The sequence below is a fragment of the Cavia porcellus genome, unplaced genomic scaffold (assembly GCF_034190915.1).
Source record: "Cavia porcellus strain 051 isolate PalLab524CR breed Dunkin Hartley unplaced genomic scaffold, mCavPor4.1 scaffold_10, whole genome shotgun sequence".
NCBI lineage: Eukaryota > Metazoa > Chordata > Mammalia > Rodentia > Caviidae > Cavia > Cavia porcellus.
The window spans coordinates 48,955,296-48,974,639 of NW_026947493.1; the positions used below are offsets into that span (position 1 = coordinate 48,955,296).

At 36.9% G+C, this 19,344-nt stretch overlaps 1 protein-coding gene across 10 annotated transcripts in view; it reads left to right on the forward strand.

Annotated features, from left to right (window-relative positions):
* The window catches only part of Terf1 (telomeric repeat binding factor 1), a 54,301-nt gene that overhangs the window by 19,553 nt on the left and 15,404 nt on the right, over positions 1-19,344 (forward strand). For 4 of the 10 annotated variants that reach the window (XR_010050174.1, XR_010050175.1, XR_010050177.1 and 1 more), the window contains exons 5-11: positions 115-264; positions 1,281-1,390; positions 5,824-5,909; positions 9,649-9,740; positions 11,709-11,962; positions 15,152-15,820; positions 18,123-18,292. Coding sequence is in view for 1 of the 10 variants with exons in the window: in XM_003479926.5 (XP_003479974.1) it covers positions 115-264; positions 1,281-1,390; positions 5,824-5,909; positions 9,649-9,740; positions 11,709-11,885 (615 nt within the window). In the remaining 9 variants the exon portion in view is untranslated. Of the gene's footprint in view, positions 1-114; positions 265-1,280; positions 1,391-5,823; positions 5,910-9,648; positions 9,741-11,708; positions 12,495-15,151; positions 16,028-18,122; positions 18,293-19,344 lie in introns of those variants that run through there. The other 6 variants (XR_001199431.3, XR_001199433.3, XR_010050178.1 and 3 more) reach the window with 6 other exon arrangements.

The window sequence follows — 19,344 nt, forward strand, 5'->3', positions numbered from 1 at the left end:
TTGTGTCCAAGCTTCTTAGTAAAGTGATTTTTTTGAGTTAAATATGACAAAATGTTTTGTATTTGAATTTTATTTTTGTAATTTACATTAATATGTTTTTCCTGTTTTGTTTAGACATTGGAAAGGAAATTGATTAAGATAATCTCTGAGAAAGATCCATATCACTCCTTTTTTCAACACTTCAGCTACAACCGCATGATGGAGAAAGTTAGAAGTTTCGTGAGTTGGGTGCTAAGAGAAAAATCATCAACTTTTCTAATAAAGGTATATTGTTTGAAGGAGTGAACAAGGATATTAATAAAGGAGAACATTTTACATAATGGTTTTGTAGAAGAATGTAAAATGTTAAAATTAGTTAATCTGAAAGATTTGTAGGTGATCTCTATAATATTTTTGCTATTCTTTTTGGCAGTGCTAGTGATAGAGACTTGAGTTTCTCACATGGGAGGCAAGTGTTCACCGAGCCCTGTCAGTTTTCAGAATATGAGCTGGAGAAATTTTCAGACTAAAAAGTTGAGAGGAAAACTTACGATGAGTTAAGAAATAATTGAAAATTAGTTTTCAGTTTTAAGTGAATTTTCAATAAAATTTTTTAACATTTTTAAGAAAAAGATGAGTTCAAGGAGATTATTTTTTTTCCTTAATATTTATTTATTTCAGTGTTGGAGCTGACCACAGGGCGTTGTATCTGAGCTATGGCATCACTGAGCTATGTCTGTGCCCCTGCCCCCTTTATTGTAGTACATAGGATTGATTTTATGCCTTCACACTTAAGCTAAATTCCCTGTTTCTTAATTTTTTATTTTGAGTCAGGTTCTCCCTAGTCACTTAAGTTTCCCAGGGTAGACTGGAACTTGTAGTCTTTATGCCTCAGCCTCCCAGAGTGCTACAGACACGTCACCATGCCTGGCTTAACATAATTTTGTTTCAGCCTTAAAAAGTTAATGTGATATTACAATGGAGCATCACAGTTAGAGGTGGTTTACTTTTGAATATCTTGAAGTTTAGTTTTTTAATTTCTTTTTTTCTTAAAATCCTAGAAACACTATCAAACGTTTATTAGGAAAGATCTTTAGTTATTATGAAACAAGCAGATAGCTAAAGCAGTTGCCAACACTGTTAAAATTACTGATGAAAAAATAACATGGTGCTCTTTATTGGCTAGTGAGCAGATACATTAACTCTGACTAGTAAACAAAAGGTTTAATTTAAAGATCTTCACTTAAACTGGCTTAATGCATTTTTGTCTCTCGCTTCTCTCTGCACACCACTTTTTTAAGGCAGCAGTAAAAGTAGTGGAAAGTGAGAACACAAGAATAATAGCTTCTCAAGATAAATCTGGCAGTGATGATGAAACAGAAACTGAAGCTAATTTGATTAAAGAAAAAAGGTTTGTAAACTCGTTTTTGTCTTAAGAATGTTATTTTATGTAAAAACAATGCTAGTGAATCATTAGTAAAAATATTTTATGTTCTGTTATCTTACTGATAACTTATTATTTAGATCTTTGAAATCCTATAGTTACTTCATGACTTGTACAAATTATATACATTAAGCAAAAACGAGGGAATAAGAAAATGAAACCATTTAAGTAATGTAAGTGATTTATTGTACTATTCTCAACAAGGTGAACAAGCCCCACCTATGACTGCATAAGGCTACGGAGGGGGCCATCTGAACACAAGCCATAGCATCAGTTATCAGTTAACATTTGTTACTGCATTGCTTATTTAAGTAACCCTTATTTTATTTAATAATGGCCCCAAACTATAAAAGTAATGATGTTAGCAGTATGGACATGTCACAGAAAACCCATAAAATAGAAGCTTCCTTTAAGTAGAAAGACAAAATATATTGACCTAATAAGGAAAGTAAAACTTTGTGTGTTGACCTTACTAAGATGTATAAAACTGTGCAAAAAGAAAAATTTATGCTAGTTTTGCTAGAAAATTCTAGTTATGCTAGAAAAATTTTGTTAGACCTCAGACTACAAGTTACTGCAACAGATTTTGGAAAGTGCTTATATATGAGGCTCAGTACTATTTAGTTTCAGGATTCTGCTAGAGCTCTTGGAACGTATCTCCCAGGTATAAAAGGAAACTGCTCTATTTATAAAGTGCTTTAGGGTGTGACATGTTGCCTTCAGATAGAGCATCTTTTCTGTTTACGTTTTTGACCCACATTTTCTTTTGTACTGGGGATCATATCGGGGCCTTCTCACTAACCTACATCCTCATTTCCCCACCCCTCCCCCCCTTTTTGAGACAGGCCCTTGGTAAGTTGGCTTAAGCTGAGCTTGAACGTGCAGTCCTCCTGCCTCAGCCTCACAGAGTATTGGGATTACAGGCACGTGCCATCAAACCTGACTCCAGTCACAAATTTAATTCCCTTTCCTCTTAACTAAGCACTTGTATGTATGCACTGTGGCCATAAATTTATAGTTTGAGGTGCAACTAAAAAAAGTAATATATATTTATTTTTCCTTGTTTCCAGTCATTACGGCAGTACCATGATCACTTGACTGATGAGCTACATCCCCAGCCCTTTTTATTTTGAGACAAAGTCTTGGCTGAGTTGCCTGGGCTAGCCTCCAATTTAGTCCTCCTACCTCAGCCTCCTATGTAGCTGAGAATAAAAGCATGCACTCTTGGGCCTAACCAAATATTATTTTCTTTCTTAAGAATTTCAAAGATTTGTTTTTACAGTAGAACTTAGCATTGTGGCATATGCTTCTCTTTTCCTTGTTGAGAGCTTTTACTTTTTTACTTAAAGAGTTCATGTTATAGCTTCTCTTTAGCATATCCAAAGATGCCAGTGTCACTTGTTTTTGTGCTTTGGGTCCATTATTAAGTAAGGAAGGTTACTATAGAGACTCAGTGATAAAGTACTTGCATAGCAGTACTATCCCCTATGAACCTAGGTTTGACTGTACTACACTTTAGTTACCTAAGTACTGTTCCTTAGAACCTTAGCTTTAACCCCCAGTCCTACATATAAAGTTGCAATTTTTAAATGTTTACGTTACTTAAAAACTGAGAGATTTACTAAGCGTGTTTTACATGCATGGTTTATAAGTATGTTTTATAGCATGGATACACTGAACATTGGTCTGGTGCATGTCCCATGCAGAACAGAGCAGAGAGGATTCAGGATTTTATCGCACTATTAGAAAGTACATAATTTATAAATTGTTCATTTCTTCAGTTTCTCATTTAATATTTTCAGGCTATAGTGGCCAACTACTAAGTAAAATTATAAAAATTAAAACTAGATGAGGAAGACTGCCACTGTATGTATTTTGGTGCTCTCCTTAGTTTGAAACACCCACTGAGGGCTCTGAAACACACCTAACGATATGTAGTGGATGATTTCTTATATGAGAAACCCAAAATAGAAAGAGATACATTTTTAAGATAGTTAATAGGAAGTAAGGAGACAGATCTTTCTTAAATGGGGAGAGGAACAGAAGACTGAAAGGGAGGGAATGGGGATGAAGAAAGAAGTTAAGATACATATGTGTACCTGTCACCTCCACACAAGGAGTATGAATATGTTTTGTAAATGTGACACAGAAGGAAGAGGATCAGGAGATGGATGAGAAAGTGGATGAAAAAAGGAATGAAGATGTATCCGTGTATCAACTCCCCACAAGGGATGCAAACTGTGTACTACACAGAGATACTAATAAAGAAGAGGGAGGGGAGCTGTTCCCTCCTGGCCCCATGCGTGATACTTTCTAGCAACATAGAACTTCTCACTGATCTTTATTTAAATAGTTCTCTGTCTACCTTTTTGGATTCACTTTGTGTGTGTGTGTGTGTGTTTGTTTTATTCTTTCATAAGCAAGCTCTTACTTACTATTCAGGATCTACCTCAAAGGTTACCAGGGTGAATTCTTGTCTAGCTAATCAGTAGTTTGCAAATGAAGCTAGCATAGGTCAGAAGTGTGATGATGAGGTCATACAAGTGCAAGAAAAATTGAAACTTATTGAGACTAAAACATTTTGCTCAGATAAAGCTTATTTGTTTGAGGCAGTAAGAATTATAGGCAGGAAACAAGTGAAAACAAATGAGGGAGCTGAGATAAATCTAACAGGTGTCCAATTTGCACAGGGACTTGAAGTAGTGGTTATGATTTTAGGGATAGATGGAAAAGGAAATGTCATTTTAGGAAAGAAGAATAGAACCATTGAAGGCATCTAGGTGAATATGATTCTGCTGTGTTTGTGGAAGCTATTTTAACTATATCAAAGAAAAATCTTTAAAAATTCAAGTGGAGACTGACAGGACAAGAAATTGAAATTGAACTCAACAACTGGTATACATTGAACATACACAGTATGTTTGGCATATACATTATACCTCAGTGAAGCTTTTAAACAACTTCATGGAAATAAGAACTGAGCCTTGAAAGAGTGATGTTGTGAATGTTACAGCATTAACTATGCCATCTTCTGTTTGGAAAAGTTTACTTTATACCTGTCAAGCATATCAGAGAAAAATTAACCATGTCATAACCAGGCACTATTCGCAAAGATTTTTTATGAATTGAAACATGTGGAAAGTAGTTCTATCCTGAAACAGTTTCTTCTGTTTATGGTCTTAGGATTTTTTTTTTCCTTCTTTTGAAGTGTTAGTGACACTTCAGTGATAAATGAATGGTCAGAGAGTGATAGTATCCTTATTGAGGTGAAATAAATTGACATTTCTTTTTTTTTTCTGTCTTTTGACCTAAATATATTCTTACAACTGCTATGTAAATGGTCTGAATAAAAGTATCTCAAGATCTTGCTAACTTCAAGGTCCTGATATGTTGAAATTTCAAACTGTTTCACATTGTTTCTACAAGGCCATTGTTGGAAGGGCGTGGCCTTAAAGTAGATGTTTAGTAAACTTTTTGTCATGAAATAAAGTGGTAAAACAGGAAGAGAATAGGAGTTTACATTTAACTTGTCTGGAGAACAGAAGATCTGTATGAATGATTTATTTTAATAGAGTACTTGGGATGCTAAGTAGAACCATGGGAGGAGGCAGCTTAATTTAGTGTGCAGATTGTTGGGAGATATAGATTTGATAAGCTCGGATGTTCTGAGGCTTGTTCAGGAAAACACAGAAATTCTTCATAATAGCAGGACTTGGTGCAAGAAAGATTTGTGAGTGATGGACATTGCCTCAAACGATAGTGGGTGGCTATGAAGATAGTAAAAGGTAATAATATCTCAATAGCATGATTCCTCACGGGTTGAAGTTTTTGCTTAGCATGAGATTGCTTGCCTAGCACATGTGAAGTGCTGAGTTTGACCCCAGTACTACAAAAGGTCAACTATAAAGACCCATTTCTGGGATGCTCTAGTTTATGGAGGATGGAAGATTAAGCCATTCTCTACTTGAAAAGGCCACAAAGGAAAGAAATAATTGTTCCCCAAGGAGAGACAGAAGAACTGGCGAAGGAGTTGAGAAAGGCATTCCAAGGCGCACAATAGAAGGTGTGGAGAAAGAGGAAAAGAGGAGAGATTGTTAGTTGGTTGCATAGAATGTTTATAGAGATAAAAGTATATAGTTTGAAGAATTTTTTTCTTAATCTAAAAGGCTGTCTTAATTTCTGAGTAAATGAAGTAGAGAAAAGAGATGAGAGAGAGAAAAAAAAAGCCTGACAGCAGAAATTTTAAGGTAAAAGGTTAATGTCGGACCGTAGGCAAGGAGAGCACCAAAATAAGCAGGCTCAGTCTCAAGATAAATTGTCTGGGGTTTTTTTTTTTTTTTTTTTTTTTTTTTGCCCTCTGTCTTTTTCAAATCAATCACAAGCTTTTGCATTTTATTTAGGTTTCACAAGAACATCTTATCTAAGTTGAAACAAGGAAACTGTCAGCAAGACCTTAATAAGAAAGAAAGAGTGGGAGTTCTTCAAAGTGAGTACTACTTAATGCAGTTTCAGCACTGGAAAGATGATATGTTCTCAAAATGATCAAATGATAGGCTTCACCCTGTAACAAAGAGAAACACCTGTTTAACACAAAAAGATGCACACTTCAGAAAGCCAAAGCAGCAAAGGGCTTAAATAATAAAGTTTGAAGTGCTGTTTAATTTAGAAAACTATTGCCTAGCTTAGGTATCTTTTGCTGTGCTAGTAATACTACTCTGCTGTCATTGCTGTATGCAGTAATTTCCAGTAGATACTTTTTTGAGATATATATAATCAAATCTCATTATGCACTAGTAGGTATATTTTTTTAAAGATTCAAAGACCACTGAGTTACAAATACTGAATTATTACCCCTACAGAAAATGTTGAGTTAGATTCTTTTGAGCCTTTGGTCACAACGTTTTTATCAGCTGATCAACACATAACTGTTGTTTTTTTTTTTTTTTTTTTTTTTTTTTGTACCGACCTCGCACTTGCCAGGCAGGCACTTATGCCAAGGAGCCAAATCCCTGGCCCTGATTTACTTTTATTTTTAATAACTTATAGCTACTATAATTTGTTGATCTTTACATCCACATTATCAGTTCTTTATCACAACTTTGCAAACATAATTTTGAGTGCTACCCTGGGAAAATCTGGTAACCAATCTGTTTCTTGTTTTTATATGAGTTGTTTTTGTTTATAAATTTTTATTGGAGAGAGAGTTTCACTAAGTTCTCTGCCCTAAGCTCAAACTTGTGATTCTCTTACCTCAGCCTCCAAAAATACTGGGATTACAGGTGTGTAACACTGTACTTGGCTTGTTTTTTCTTCTTTCATGCCCACGCTTTCCCTTTTTTAATTGGATCTTTTGCATTGGGGTATCTAATTTTTTGAGTTCTATGTATATTCTAGATATAAGTCCTCTGTCTAAGGAACAGAAGGCAAAATCTTTACCCCGTTTTATAGGTTGTCTTCCCGCTGTGTTGGCTTTTTTGTTGGCCTACGTAAAGGCTTTTTCCTTGGATGTGATCGCATTTGTTGTTTCTTGGTATTCTGTCTTGCGCAGTTAGGGTTATGTTCAGAGGGACCTTGCCTGTGCCTATACCCTCGAAGAGTTTGCCTATTCTGCTTTCCAGCAGATGAAGTACTTGTTTTAATGTTTAGATTTTTGATCTATTTTTATTTTAGTTTAGTATATGGTAAAAGGTAGGGATGTAGATTCAGTCTTCTGCATGTGCACAGCCATTTTTCTCTGCACCACTTGTCAAAGAGGCTGTTTTTTCTTTAGTATGTATTTTTGGCCCTTTTGTCAAAGATTAGCTATCTCAGTGTGCCTAGAGTTGTTAGCATGTTCCCTAGTCTGTTCCACTGATATATCTACTTTTTTGGGTTTTGGGGAGGAGAGGAGGTTGGCCAATACTCTTTTTATTTCTATAGCTTTGTATTATAACTTAAATTCCAGGATTGTGATTTTATGCTCTCTATTGCTTCTCATGCTATAGGAATTTTAGAATTGTTTTTACTAGTTCTGTGACAAATTCTGTTGGTATTTTAATTGGGACTGCATTAAATCCATGTATCAGTTTTGGAATTATGACCATTTAATTATAGGTTCTCCCTGTCCAGAAATGGTTTATCTTTCCATCTTCTGATGTACTTTGTGATTTTTTTTTTCAAAGTGCTGTAGTTTTCATTGTAGAGATCTTTCACTTCCTTGGTTGAATTAATTTCTAAGTATTTAATTTTTCTTGATGCTATTATGAAAAGTATTATTTTCCTAATTTCTTTCTCAGTGAGTTTATTATTGTCATACAGAAATGCTGTTTATTTTTGTGATTTTGTAGCCTGTTACATTGCTGAAATTGACTAGGAGGGGTTTTTTTGGTGAAATTTTTGGAACCTCTTGTGTGGAGGATCATATCATTTGCTAAAAATGATGGTTTGACTTCTTTCTTTCCTTTTCCTGTTCCTTGTCTTAGGTACTCTCTCATTGCTGGTACAAAATACCTGAAACCCACAAATTAAAGAAGGAAAGTTAGTAGAGGTTTCAGTCCATAGTCGACTGGCTCTAGTGCATCGTGGCGTGATAGAGGTCCCTCAAAGGGGAGAAACAGAACATGGCGTAACAGGCAGAAAGTGACAAGGCCTCGTTCTTTTCCTTTTTATTCCATCCTGACTGTAAGCCTGTTGGTTGGGACCACCCACACCCACGGTGGTTCTGCCCCCTTCAGGAACCCTATCCATGCCCAGAACTACACTAAACCAATTGGTGGATTAATCTAGCATCACACCCTGGTAGAGTCACCTCTCAAAAACTTTACCTATAAGCACATGAGTTGGGGACACATCTAGATATAAGCCATATCACCCCTTCCTTTCTTTCTCCTGCCAATCCTCTGGGAGGTTGAGACAGGCGCATCACAAATTTGAGACCAGTCAAGCAAGTTAGTGACTTAGTGAGACCTCTCAGTTCTTATCTTTTCTGTGATCCTTAAAGGTCCAGAGTCCAGTCTATCTTGGCAGCTGTTGATGAACTCCTAAAAGAATGCAAATTAGAAGCTGTTGTTGAATGGAATATTTTAAAATACCAGGACAAGTTTGTTAGTAGTGCTGTTCAAATATTGTTCATCTTGTTCGCTACCTACACATTTTATCAGTTACTGAAAGAAAACTGTGTGGTTTATTTTTTCCGTGTGTGTATGTATATATTCTGGCACTTATGAAGTAGTTCTTTTAATATTAAAATCGCTGTTCGCCAGGCAGGGTGGCCCATACCTGTAATCCCAGCAATTTTAGGAGAATCTTGTTAAGTTACACAAAGAACTCTGTTGAAATTTTTATTTGAAACTATACTACAACAATTAGATCACTTTGGTATAAACTGACAATTGTGTGTTCCTACTCAAACAAAATGTGTATCTTTAACATGTTTATGTATATATTGCCTTTTGTATACTGATGTTATAGCCAACCTACTCTACTCTATTTGTAGATTCTTTTAAGTTCTGTATGCTTTTACCATCTTTTCATAATTGTAGTTCTGTTTCTTGTCTGTTACGTACACGCATTTATTTCTTGACTTACCAAATTGACTATGAATAAGAAAGAAGTAAGATCACCAAGAGTTTGATGCCAGCCTGGGCTACGTAATGAGCTCAAGGCCAGTCTGAACTGTATAGTGAGACTGCCTCAAAAAAAAAGAAGAAAGAAGAAAATAAAAAGGAGAAAAGGCCCATGCTTCTCGTTTTACATCATGTAACTGTAAACATTGTTAAAAGAAAACTTAAATCCTGTGTTTTTTTTCTGTATGGGTGGTTCAGGGACAGGAAATTTATTGGGGATTGAACCTAGGGCCCTCACACTGAACTACATTTCAGGTTCTTGTATACTTTGAAGTAAAGTCTTGCTAAGTCACTGAATTACCAAAGCTGGGCTTCAACTTTGCCATCTTCCTGCCTCAGCCTCCCACAGTACTGAGGTTACTAGGCTCAAGAATATAAGTTTTTTAAAGACATAAAAAGAATGAAGATGCAAAATACTCCCCTTCTGATTTTCAACAACTGTGATCCTCATATCATGCTGCTTCCAGGTTTGATTTGAAGGAAAAAATGTAGACAGGGAGTTCTTAGAGTTGCTAAAAACGAACAGGATCTTTAAATCTACTATGACCTTCAAAAACTTCATTCCTTCCTCATTTTCATTTGATATGAAACAATGTTGATGCTAGTATTTTTAAATTTTAGGTGGAAGAAAGGAACACAGAAGAAACACTAAAGAACCTGTCTCAACAAATCAGACAGTAACTCATGAAAACCGGAGAGCTAGGAAAAAACAGGTATTTTTTTAAATTATGTTTGCATAGTAGTCATCAACATTAAAGTTACAACAGTCAATTCATCACTTGTAACTTAAGGCGGGGAGACACCTACATGGTTTGGTTTGCTTTGTGAAGGGTTTCACCATGTAGTCCAGGGGACTTTGTGTAGGATAAACTTGAATTCAGTATCCTTCCTGCTCAGCCGTTAAGAGCTGGGATCTGTGCCACCACTCCCAGCTTCTCCTTTTGGCTTTTTTATCTGTTAATGAGGCTTTGTAGTAAGAAAGAGGTTAAGTCAGTCAGCCATAGATAAGCATAGGAAGATGTCAGTTTTGTCTAGAGACTCAGTGACCAGGAATTTGTAGGCAGCAGAATTGGTGCTAGTGTCACAGACAGGCAATGGCAAAAGCAGGTATAGAAGAGACCATTTCTTGGGTTCAAGTCACAATGCAGATAAAGAGTAAGGACAGAGGAATCAGGCTTATGGCGGCTCCAACTTCACAAGGGATATGGTTGTGTTCACTGCCACTTTTTATGGTTGTGAATCATCCACTTTCTTCAGGCTTCTTCACTTTTCTTTAGATTTTTTCTGATACTGCATCAAACACCAGAAACTACCTTTTTCTTTCATTGTAATACATATAATTGCATATAATGTAATGTTTGCCATCTTAATGTGTGTATACCACGTCTTGCTTCATTTATTCATGCATTCATGCATTTATTTCCACATTGTGGCTATTATGAATAATGCAGCTATGAACATGAGAGTACAAACATCTTTCAGAAGCCCTCCTTTCATTCTTTTAGGCATACACCCTGAAGTGGAATTGCTGGATTGTATGGTAGTTTTGTTTGCTTGTTTGGGGCAGCTGCCATGTTTGTGTCATTATCCCACTGACTGTGCATATGGATTTCATTTCCTCCACTTGCTTACCAATGTTTTGATTAGTTGGTTTGTTTTGGTTTGGGTGTTGGGGACAGTGTCTCACCTTATAGTCCACACTGGCTTCAAACTTACTCCTTGTTCAGTCTCCCAAGTGTGCTGAGATTATTTTTTTTAGTAGTGTAAGGTGATAAGCTAAATTTTCTTCAAAAATGTGGAAGTCTGCTGGGGCATTTCTTATAGTGTAGGCATAATCAGTCATGGTCAGATCTCAAGAGTTGGTCGTCTGTAGCAAATGCCAAAAGTCAGTAGTTTTACCATATATGAATTATATACTTTTTTTTTGGTACCGGGGATCAAACTCACAACCTCACGCTTGCCAGACCAGCGCTTATGCCACTGAGCCAAATCCCTAGCTTCTTTAAATTGCAGTTACTTGCTGCCAACATAAAATATGTCTTAAATTTATGTTGAATTTTTGCAAATTCATTTTAGAGGACATCAGCTTTATGTCCTTGTGTGTACTTCCCCCAACACAAGTAGAGCAGAATTTTCAGAGTTCATTAAATGAGTACTAAACGTGTATAAATTCTATTTAGAATTATGAAGGAGTCTTTTAAGAATTACATAAAAGGATCAAGAGGAAATATGAGGGCTGGGTGTGGTGGCATGAATTTGTAGTCTCAAATTCTAAGTGACTAAGGCAGGAAAATGTTGAGCCCAACCTTTAACAACTTAGTGATACCCTGTCTAAAATAAAAAATAAAAAGTGGTGAAAGATGAAACTTAGTGTGGAGGCCCTGTGTGCAATCTCCAGTCCTCTACTTCTAAAGAGCTGGCAGGCAGTGTGAACGTAAAGCTGAACAGAATGGAGGTAGAAGCTCTGTCACTTTCTAGCGTTCCAACCTTTGGCAGGTGAGCTTATATAAAATGAGCAATAATTACCCTTAGCAAGTTATTATACAGTGTCTTATAAAAATCTAGAAACTATATAGAGAAATTCTTTAAGAAGTTGATTTTTGAAAAGTTGTATTATATCAGCTTTGTTCCTTTCAAAGAATTGTTCATGTGAGTAACTTCTTTTTTTTTTTTACCAAAAGCCATGGCTTTGGGAAGAAGACAAGAATTTGAAATCTGGCGTGAGGAAATATGGAGAGGGAAACTGGTCTAAAATACTGTTACGTTACAAATTCAACAACCGAACAAGTGTTATGTTGAAAGACCGATGGAGGACCATGAAGAGACTAAAACTGATTTGCTCAGACAGTGAAGACTGAATGTGACTCTTGAGGTTTAATACAACAGTTAAATATTTTGATAACTATGTTGCATTTACAACATGCTTGTCACTGAGGTATGTTCAAACTCTTAATTTATTTTTGTCAGTGTTAGTAATGATATGTGCTGTAAAATTATGCATTAGAATCTGTTTGATAAAATGTAAATACATTGAACATTACCCAACCCCTAAATTCTGTCCCAGCAAAAAATTTAAAACTTCATAGAAGGGGAAAAAAATAGTTCTGTTTCCCAACTCATTGTAAGCTAGACTCAGCCTCACAAGATACAACAAAATAATTTTGTAAATAATTGTGTAATAACAGTACTGTAAGATACAATGATTTATGGTCTTAATATACTACTTACATCCTAAGACATTTGTTAAAAGTGATAAATACACAAAGTAACCTATGATTTTTTTTATATACTTAAATTTTTCTTTCAGTTTCATGTCAAGGAAAAAGTTTACAAACAAAAAGACTATGACAAAATTTGTGCTATTAGGAAAAATAGCTTTGTGTTTCATTTAGGAACCATTTTGTGTGTATTTAAGATTAAAACTTTGATAAAGATGATTTTTTAAAATAAAGCTCATCACTTGATAATGAGTTCTTGGGATATTTTTGAGTTAGTAAATCAGTATTGGGCATAAATCATACTCTACGAAGGCTTAATTTAGTATTAACCATGATCATCTTGACATCTATAAGTAATACAAGGTCAGACATAAGTTTACTTAACAACTTTGAGTTTTCATCAATAATTTCTATAGAAGTTTCAGTCAAAGACTAACAATTATATAGCACTTTGAGTTCTATGACTTTTATTTGACAAGTGTTTGAAAATTTTGAAGTATTAATATAAAAATCATTTTATAATCTCTTCCATTTCTGTTTTATACATTCCTTCCCATTGTTCCTGAATTTTTGTTGTCCTGTATATTGTAAACAGAAACATGAAAAATTTTGCTTTCTGACTCAGTCTATCCTGTTGTACTATGTCTTGGTTATTTTTTTCTCATTTTTGAGACGAGATAAATACCTGATATCCAAAATAAATCAAGGAAAGTTTTAGTTATTTTATAGTTTTGGAGGTTTCAGGCCATACTCAGCTGGCTCTAAGGCAGGGTGGCCTGGCTGAGGGGCAACTGTTCATGGAGGCTGCAAACAGCAAGTGCAGAAAAGACAAAAGGGAAAAAACATGCCTTCTTCCTCCCTTATATTGTATGCTAGCTCCGCCCTTGGCAGGTACAGCACTTACACTGCCAATCCTAGCGCTAGACAACGAACCAATTATATCCACAACTGCATGCGGCTTTGTGGGCCACTCAGACACCAACCATAACACTGTGAGAGACTGTCAATGTTGAGCCACAACACTGATGATTGATGCCAAAGTTGGCATCCTGAGTCAAAACAGACTTGTAAACCAAGCCCTTTACTTAGAAGTTTGTACTATTATCAACAGATCTAAGATGCCATTGATTTTAATATGTACTGTTATTTCATACACAACTTAAAAGTCACAAGCCATCTAATGGTGTTCACTTGTAATCCTGCACTTGGGAGGCCAAGGCAGGAGGATTGCATGTTACATGTTCAAGACCAGCCTAGATGACATAGCAAGACCTTAAAAAAAAAGGAAGAATAAAGAAAAAATCATAATGACTTATACTACAGCATGATGCTTTGTATTACAAATTTACTTTCCTTACAAAAGGCTACTTTAGATTTATTTAAACATCACATTTTTCTATCTAACTTTGGATATTTAAAAAAAATTATAACCACAGATATTCCTGAAACATCTTCATCTCTAGTTTGATTTTTTTTAATTATACCTTTTGTGAAGATAATTAATTGTAAATTCACATGGAGTTGTAAAAGATAATCCAAAAATCCTTTGCACAGTACTGTAACAGAACTTGGTTCCATTTCCCCCAATATTAATATTTTGTAAAGTACAGTATGTCATCACTAGGAAATTAAAGCAGATGCAATCCATCCATTTTCTGTACATTTCCCAGTTTTATAATCTATGAGTGCTTAGTTCCAAACAGCTTTACCATTTGTGTTCATCTGTCCCCTGCCAGAAGCAAGGTCCTAAACATCCCCACTATGACGAGAATCCCTCAAGTTACTTTTTCATAACCACATTCCCTTCCCTCCTGCATCTATCCTCAGCTCTTGGCAACCACTAACTTACCCTTTAATTCTAAAATTTAGTTGTCAAGCAGTTCCAAATTTGAACTTCCCACTAGAAGAGGAAAGTTTACAAAAATCTGTTTGGTGTTTGTAACTTTGCTGACCAGTGGAACCAAAAAGCTTACTAGAAAAACCTGTACAAGCTGGGAGGGAATCATGCATCACATCTCACTACAGACACAGAGGGATGATGCTTTGTTCTAAGTGCTGGTCTCACCCTGACACCATATGATGCTTGTGTTAATCTGTGACAGCTTATAGTGCTTTGCCATTGTGAGCTTTTTTTTTATTTTGCACTTTTACTTGTATATCATACCTATGACTCCAAAGAAAGTTAGTGATACCAGCAGTAAAGTTAAGGAAAAACGAATCTCAATCAAAAGAGATCATTGCAAAATTTGTTAAAGTTCTGGAAAAATGAGTTTATTCATGTAATTTTTGGGCCTCAGAACGAATTACAGCAAAACCTTGATTCATGAATACATTCGACTTTTTTCTTTTCTTTTCTTTTCTTTTTTTTTTTTTTTTTTTTTTTGAGAACCTTGTGTTACGGGCTGGAGATTTAGCTCAGGGGCGTAAGTGCCTGCTTGGCAAGCGTGAGGTTGTGAGTTCAATTCCTGGTACCAAAAAAAAAAAGAACCCTGCATCAGGTGACAGACCCAAAGATCACCTTTTCCAGAAACATGGGATGCATGAAATTCATGAACCGAGGTACCAATACATTTGGTTTTCCATTATTATATCTTATGGGAAAAGTATGTTCAGTTCTTGAACTCTACAGTGTTCAGACATAAATTTGGAACGAATAGAGGTTGATAACCGAGGGTCCACTGTATTTATAAGTATTGTATAGAGAATGATGTTTCAAACTGGCAGCCCAGGGAGCTTCAAAGATCTGCTCTACTCCAACAACTTTTAATATAAAAATTGTTCAAATTAACTTTTTGGAACTCTAGTAATAAAAATTTGAACAAGGGGGGAGTGCTTAGTGATAAAAGTACTAAACTATGGTGAAAGAGCTTTGGGGTTTTTATTTATCTGCAACCCTTTATTTCTAGCTTTGCACCTCCTAGGTCAACAGCCCGTGTTCGTGGTGCAGCTTGATGGGGCCGAGGAGGGCAATGCAGACCTTTTCGCCTTCACAGAAATGTGTCCTGTGCCTTTCATCCAGTTGTTCATTGAGGTTCAGGTCAGAGGTTTCCTTTGTTTCACCCTCTGTCGGCTGGCCAGTGTCCCAGGCAGTATTAAAAACATTCCAAGATAGGCTGCCTCCAGCCACCTGAGGTTGGGACAGTGGATGGAGCAGACAGACCAAAACTCCTGGAGGGGTTTGGGCTTTGCTGTAACCAGGGAATCTGGGAAGCCACACACAGTCCAGAACTGGACACTGACCAGCAGCCCAAGAGGACTTGAGTGCTGTGCCTCTGAGTAATGTTTAGGAGAAAAAGACTAAGGGAGAGAGAGTTGTTTTGGCCAAACTTTGAAGGAGGCTCCAATGCCAAAGGATCTGCAAAGTGTGGGTGTGTGTGTTTTGTACTGTACTTTTGGTTTATACACTTGAGTAAATTAAATGAAATGCTGTTAAGTATTCTTTTTTTTTCTTTGTATTTTTGAGGCAGGGTCTCATTACACAGTTCAGGCTGGCCTTGAGCTCACTTTATAGCCCAAACTGGTCTTGACCTCACAGTGATCCTCCTGTCCCAGCCGCCTGAGTGCTGGGATTACAGGTGTGCACCACCACATCCACCTATGTTGTGTTCTTTACCGTCTTTTCTGTCAACATTTTTGTATAGTCCACATTGTATGTAGCTGTAGCTTACTCATTTGCCTTGACATATGTATCATAATACAGAATGCTGGTAAATCACAGTTATTATGCTATTGTACATTTAAGTTGTAGAAATAAAGACCACATCCAAAGTGAGAACAGACAATTTCATGCATGTTGCAAAAAAGTGTTTGGTAAGCACAGTGTATATTTATACAGCTTTACAATGGGGGAGGAAAGAAAATAAATGGCAGCTTCAGGCCAGTTTGCAAGCTGTTGCCGGGAATAATTGGAGCTTGACCAGAAAGCAGAAGAGGTATTTTCTACGGTTGTTTGGGGAACACATTTGGCTTTGTCTCACTAGTCCTGAGTTGGAAGTGGAACAATCTCTGGGGTGTTGAAGCCCTGACCGTTCTGACTAGATGACCACAGGGACTGTGGTTTGGCTTTGTTGTGGGTCAGAGTTCTGTTGCCACATACTCTGCACGTTGTCTGTATTCAGTCTCAACTTGCTCCCAGTTTTTGGTTACTTAGCTTTTATATTTCATAAGAAATGTATTAGGAATAATTGAAACTATAAAAATTTATGAATATTTTAATCTAGAGCAATCATTAAAATGATATGTATAACCATTAGATATTAAAATGTTTTACTAATGAGTACTCCAAAAGCAAACACAAAGGCAAGAAACAGAAACCAAAAGAAGTTAAAAAAAAAAATCCCAGAGACAGACCAGAAGAAAAGACATCTAAACCCAGCTCCATCAGTAATTACGTTAAGTACTGATTATCTAACCCCTGGGGTGTGGGGAGTTTAGCAGCATTTTCTATGAAGAGCAAGATAGCGCATATTTTAGGGTCCATGGGCCATGCAGTCTGTGTACTGTGCGTGGAATTAATAATCATAGTACCTAATGACTGGGTGTGAAAAAAGTAACTGACTAGGTGCACCTGATCCAGTACACTTATTTATGGGAAGCAGCAGGCTGTAATTTGCTGCATCTTGCTGTTGAATTCTAGATTTTATTTTCTTTCAAATTTGCCAGACTGGCCAGAAGTTTCTTCCAAATCTGAAAACTACCCTTTTAGCTGGTATATTTCCTTTTCCAGGTTTGGAATTTTCCAAGGTTAGAATCGTAGTTACTCGTTCATTTATTTGGTGCCGGAGACAGAACCCAGGGCTTCCCATGTGCTAAAGCTCGCTTCTGCCTCTGAGCTCAGCCCCAGCCCAATACAACTTTGAAGCTGGGTTAATGGGTCACATTTCTAAGACAGGCGTAGTAATGAGAATTAGGCTGCAAGTTCACAGCGCAACCGACTAATACTGACCTCTTAGACCTGGTGCAGTGCTCCCACAGTTGTGTGTGAAGTAACTGGGGTGACGAAGGATTAGGATTTATTGCTGACAGAGTACATTCTCAGTCTGTTGCTGTTTGTGTTTGTTTGCACCTCGATTTGGCCTTGAGCTTGGAGTTTTGCTCTTGCTGAAAAGAGCAGTGAAGAAACCATAGAGTATACGGAGCCTGCCCTTTCCGCCGAGTGAAATTCCTTGATCTGGCACACAGCCGGCTGGTGGTGAGGAAAGCAGCCAGAGCTTGTGGGCAGTGTTGTGGAACAGCAATGGGCACCACAAGCCTCATTTGCACAGGTCACTTGCTGCATGATAATAGTGAGGACATAGGTAGTGACAGCCTGGTATCTACTTGACAGGAGAGGGTCAGAGTCAAGTCCTGGGCCAGCTGCCACAAAGCCAGCAAGGAAAGGTAGCCTTGGAGCTGAGAGCCAGTATGTTGATAACTGGTACATAAAACTTGTTTTCACTCGCTTACCACCCCCAACACACACATTCATATGTCCAAATACTTCAAATAAATTGTTTAAATCCATCCTTGTGCTGACAGAGCAAAGTAGGTAAATTTGACATAAGAATATGATGATATATGTGATCTATAACTCTCAAACAAAAATAATTGTTTTATGTTATTTACAGGTGATAAAGCGATAATTATTACCGTTCCATTTGAGTTTTTAAGAAGTGCCTATCTGTCTTAGACTTTATAATTTTGTGCATAGCTTTGTGTTGCATAAATTCATTGGCAGGATGGTATTAATTGCATGTCACAGACAAGGCATCAAGCTTTGGTTATTTGGCCTTGTCCTAAATCATACTGATGTGACAGAATTTTTATTGAGTTGTTGATAATGCATAATGGAAACACTTCATTATTCAGGCAGAATTCACCTCATCTTTATTCTTCTAGATTTTAATGTCCTTGTCATGAAGCCCAGGTTAGGACTCTGCCTACTAAATGGAACTCTGCAGCTGCATTGGACACTAGAATATATAGGGATTCCTTCAAATGCTCCTGTAATTGGAGTGTATTCTTCAGAAGTTTATGTCTTCTCTACCTGAGACACTCTTTTCTCTCTGGTAAGTCATCATTTGGCAGTGACATCAAGCAGACTCATTTGTCTAATCCCAAACCTACCTTCCACTATAAAATGGTGAAAGCAACTGTGACAGCTTTGATGTGCAGTTACTTAAAAGAATCCTATGAATAATTTTGGGGAGAGGGCCAGGGATTTAGTTCAATGGCATAAGTGCCTGCCTTGCAAGTACACGATTGTGAATTCAATCCCCAGTACCAAAAAACAAAAACCCACTCAATAATTTGGGGGAGAAAGATTATGTCTGTTATAAATCTGGAACTTGAGTAAGACTCTGTTATAAATCTGGAACTCTCCGTCATGGTGTAGCGTGGTACATTATCCCTATCGTGTACAGAGACAGTCTGTACAGAGATAAGATGTGCCTCCATCAGTGTCCCTTGAGCCTTTTATATTCCCTGTATGACTTTTCTTTCAGTACACAGACTGGCAGCTGGGCTTAGTACGCACATCTGTAATCACAGCACTGGGGAGGCAGAGGCAGGGGTTCAAGGCCAACCAGGGCTACATAGTGAATTCAGGGCCAGCCTGAACTACGTAGTGATCCTGTCTCAAGGAAAAATACAATTATACAGACTGGCATTATAGTCTGTAAGTTTCCCAGTTCGGTTTTTCAGAGGTTACCAGCCTCAGAAGTTCCGAGTTTTAGATGTCCTGGTGGTTCCCATCATCTCCGTCCTGAATAACATGTGGTTACTTAACCTTCACTGAACCCTGTAGCTCTCTGATAGGAAGGCAGGTCATGGAGCTCTTCATGGAATCCCTCCCCCTTCCTGTGCTCCTCCTAACTTGTTACATATTGTTTTTCTTTCATTTCTTTAAACTTCTTTATTTTTTTGAGACAGAATCATTTATTATGTAATTCAGGCCTCAGACTCATAGCAATCCTCCTGCTTCAGCTTCCCAAATGCAGGGATTGAGGGGTTGATTCTTTAAAAAACAGAAGCTGACAAATTTACAGGATGTTTATATAGTATATTATTCACATTAAATCCTAGAAGTATGGTTAATTTATAAAAAAATTAATCCTTCCAG